This window comes from Entamoeba invadens (assembly GCF_000330505.1).
Source record: "Entamoeba invadens IP1 unplaced genomic scaffold scaff_1105074725649, whole genome shotgun sequence".
NCBI classification, from domain to species: domain Eukaryota; phylum Evosea; order Mastigamoebida; family Endamoebidae; genus Entamoeba; species Entamoeba invadens.
The window spans coordinates 1,897-6,157 of record NW_004191703.1 but is presented as its reverse complement, the minus strand read 5'-3'; the positions used below and the strand labels follow the sequence as shown (position 1 = coordinate 6,157).

The window sequence follows — 4,261 nt, the reverse complement described above, 5'->3', positions numbered from 1 at the left end:
GACACTTTGTTTGACTTGTAATGCAACAAATTACAAGACCAACAGTGGTGAATGCAAACCACAAAGTTCCCATTGATGGGTGTGATGTTGAAGTGACACAAAACGGGTGTTCGAAGTGTCAGACTGGCTATTTAACAATCAACTCAAAATGAATGTCAAAAGTGTGATGACAGTTGTAAAACGTGTTCATTGACAAGCAACAGATGCACTTCGTGTGAGTCATATCGTGTTTTGTCTTCAAATTCCAGTTGTGTTGGTCTTTCACAAATAACAAAATGCAATGAAATAACCGATTCAAAATGCTCCAAATGTGCATTTTGGTCTGTTCCAAGCAGTGACGGGATGTCATGCGAATCACAAGTTGTGTGGTGGGTCATATTAATAGCCGTTCTTATTGTGATATTGGTGGTGATATTAGTTGCTGTCATTATAATTATCATCACAAAGAAAGTGTTGGAAATTTCACATACAAAAGATTTAGAAAAGACCACAACACTTTTTAAAATGAAAAAGTCAAATATTAAGTTCGAAGCACTTCAAAATGGGATTTGTGTCACTTCCAATTGTATATACTTCAACTCCGAATCAGGAGAAATTCCAGTTGAACGGGAGAGTCGTGATGTTTTGTGTGTTGGCAACACAAACAAAAATTTGGTCAAAATTCAATTTACCGTTTTATCTAATTCAGATAAATTCGATATCAGAGTTGATCCCGAAATTGTGATTCTTAAAAGTGGGTATGCTTGTGAATTCTCAATATATTTAACACCACATTGCACTTGTAAAATTGATAATACCCTTCAAATAATTTCTAAAGATTTAAAAAATGGCGAAGAAAAATTCAATTTAATTTCTTTGAATGTAACTACAAAACAATCAACTCGAATTGATTACGACGAATTGACAGAAGACAAGAAACTCGGGCAAGGCTCGTTTGGAATTGTGTATAAAGGCACTTTTAGAGGAAATGATGTTGCTATCAAAAAGATGAAAACCATAATTGATGATAATATTTTGGACGAGTTTGCAAAAGAAGTATCTATGTTGGACAAGTTTAGGAGTGAATATATTGTGCACTTTTATGGTGCCGTGTTTATACCAAACAAATTGTGTATGGTCACCGAATTTGCAGCATTTGGAAGTTTACAAGACTTGATCGTAAAAAGACAACCAGAAGAAATTGATATGAAAATGCGTGTTAAAATGCTACTTGACGCAACAAATGGAATTTCTTATTTGCATGAGAATGGGATATTACACAGAGATGTTAAACCAGATAATATTCTTGTTGTTTCACTTGATAAGAACAGCAAGGTGAATGCTAAATTGACTGATTTTGGAAGTGCTAGGAACGTTAATATGATGATGACAAACATGACATTCACAAAGGGTATCGGAACACCAAAGTATATGGCGCCTGAAGTGTTAAAACACCAAAAGTACAAAAACCAGCAGATGTGTTTTCATTTGCTATTACGATGTATGAGGTGTTTGGATGGTGTGAAGCTTATCAACATCATAAATTTAAGTATCCATGGAAAATAGCAGAATTTGTCATAAAAGGAAATCATCTTAAAAGAAATGAACAAATTACCGAAGAACAATACACACTTATTGATAAGTGTTGGCGTTACGATGAGATTAACAGAATTTCGGTTTCTGAAATTGGAGAAAGCCTTGAAAATATGATACAATCATTTTAATATTCATTATAACACAAAAAGCGCAATTAATAATAAATATATATTGATTGATTGGTTTATTACATTGTTGGTATATGTAACGCAATAAATATAATTATTTGTATTGTTACAATATAAACTTAAAAATAAACTTTTATTTTGAACGGTTATTTAAACAGGATAATAAAGTTAAAATTTGTCAAATACGAAATTAGTAATGATGATCATAATTGAAAATAAATAATAACAATACAGTCAATATTCGATATAAGGGTTATTCGATATAAGGATTTATTCGATATAAGGGAGAAAAATAAGAAAAAGCCCTTATATCGAATAATAGAAAAAAAAAATAAAAAAAAGAAATTTATGTGTTTGCTTTTTGTTGGTTATTTCAATTTAAAAGCCCAAAAATGGTAATAATTGGATTAATTTGTCACTAAGTTAAAAAGTCAATTAAAATAATATAAAAACTATGTTTTATTATATTTTTTATTGAACATTTTTAATTAAAATAAACAAAATATTATAATTATAATAAAAATAGATAAACAAGTAAATTTTATTTTGAAATAACACAATGAATGTATTTGCTTTTTTTTCAAAAAGTATACTTTCCTTGACAACATATTATAATCAATTTTTATTCCCGCTTTACGAACTTCATGAAACCATTTGATCATTGTTTTCTCAAGTTCCAGGTTCTGTGGTTTCTTATTCGTTTATACGAGAATGGAAAGTTTATCAATATTTCTTTAGAAATTGAACGCAAATGATAAACTTGCTTTGGAGAAATTACTATTTTCAGTTGTTGTCCGACAACTTTGATTACTTTTTGTGAATTTTGATAAGGATCAATTAATTCAATATTTTTTATTTTGTCTCGTAACATCAATGATGTTCTTGTTTTAACACATTTGGATTGCATTAAAACTTAATGATTTAACAGATTTATTTGAAGTTTTTAAGTCGAAACAAAGTTAAATACAAAAGTTTTATTTGTTATGTTAATTGTGTTAGTATTTTTGTCTTTGTTTTTTGATTTATTATGAAATTAATTATTTATTTAAGATAAAAATAATTGCCAATTGTTTTCAAGATATAGGCAAAGTGTTTATTTTGGTTAGAAAAAAAATAATATTAAAAAAAATATTTTTGTGACAAAAAACAAACCGAGGTATTTTTTTGTTAATTATATAATTCCTCATTTTTTCCCTTATATCGAATAACATTGGTACCCGGTATTCCCTTATATCGAATAATGACTGTATTTATACTCACTAAAATATTTATAATATACTGTATCCATAAACGTATCACAAAACTAAAAAAAATAAAAAAAAACTCAAATAAATTGATAATAAAATACAATTAATTTTTTTTGTAATTTTCTAAAAAAAATAATTTAAATCATAAAATGTAGTTTGTTTTTGTAGTTGATTGTTAAAAACTTGTTTAATTATAATAAACTTATCATTTAAAATGTTATACAAATTATTAACATATTAAATTAAACAAAAAATGTCAACAAATTATGGTTATACCAAATACTTTGAAGCACTTTCATCTAACGTTTCTTCTTCGCAAAATTCTTCATCTTCACATTCAACGTCATCAAAAATTTCTATTGTGTTGTAATCCATTGTTTCGACGTTCTTTTTGTAAACTATTATATTTTCTTTGGTGGTCTTTTTAGAAGGTTTTACGATAAATATATTACATAAATGGTCCAATTCTGATTTAATAATAGGTGTTTTCATGAATTTGTAAACATCTTTGTTGCTTTCTATTATTTCTTTTATCTGAGAATTATCGTAATATGTTGTATCCCAATTTCGTTTGTTTTTTCTACCTCCAAAGACTGTTATTTTGTTAATAAAAGGCGATAAAATAGCAAATTCGGTGTTGTGCACAACACAAAAAATTGTATTTTCGATGTCTTCAAAATCGACATTTCCCGAAATTTCAAGAACTTCTGCGGCAACTATTTTCTTGTTTGTAACATACAAATAAGGTTTACTTGCTAAGAATGTGTTTTGTTCAAAATAGTTATTGTCGGATTTTGGAGCGCAAACGATAGTTTTGTTCTCGGCTTTTTGTGTAGAAAGTATTCGTAATTTACGACAAATAGCACATTTATTTAAATCGACTCGATTTACTTTTCCCTTTAAAGTGACTTCTGTAAAATGTTCAAAATTTTCAAGTTCAATTGGTGCATGTATACTTTCAACCAATAGTCTTCTTGAATACCTCGAGTTAAACGAAACCCAATTGCCACTTCGTGTAAAAACAGTGTTGTAATACTTTTTTGGTAAAATCACTTCACATTTTAAAGTCGAATAACACACAACTTTGATAGACTCAAGCCACTTGAAATTTTGAAAGTCAAATTTATGTGAACCACATGAGATGGAAATGGTTTTGAGACTTTCAAAACAATTGGCAAAGTCAAAAAATATATTTTGGTTTGTTTTCTGTGATAATTCAAAATCCATAAGCTTGGAGTTTGGGCGGAAAAAATATTCTTTTTTATCAGTCTTTTTAAGTATATGTTTCCCTTCACTTTAAGATTTTAAAAT

The 4,261-nt window shown here is 28.2% G+C and overlaps 1 protein-coding gene across 1 annotated transcript; it reads left to right on the top strand.

Annotated features, from left to right (window-relative positions):
* Window positions 1-20: 20 nt before the first annotated feature.
* Window positions 21-1,703, top strand: EIN_477300 (tyrosine protein kinase, putative; the record flags this gene model as incomplete). The annotated part of the gene is made up of 3 exons (XM_004183436.1): window positions 21-106; window positions 198-1,528; window positions 1,600-1,703. 3 exons carry the CDS (start codon window positions 21-23, stop codon window positions 1,701-1,703), a joined length of 1,521 nt encoding a protein of 506 aa, XP_004183484.1.
* Between the last annotated feature and the right edge of the window lie 2,558 nt (window positions 1,704-4,261).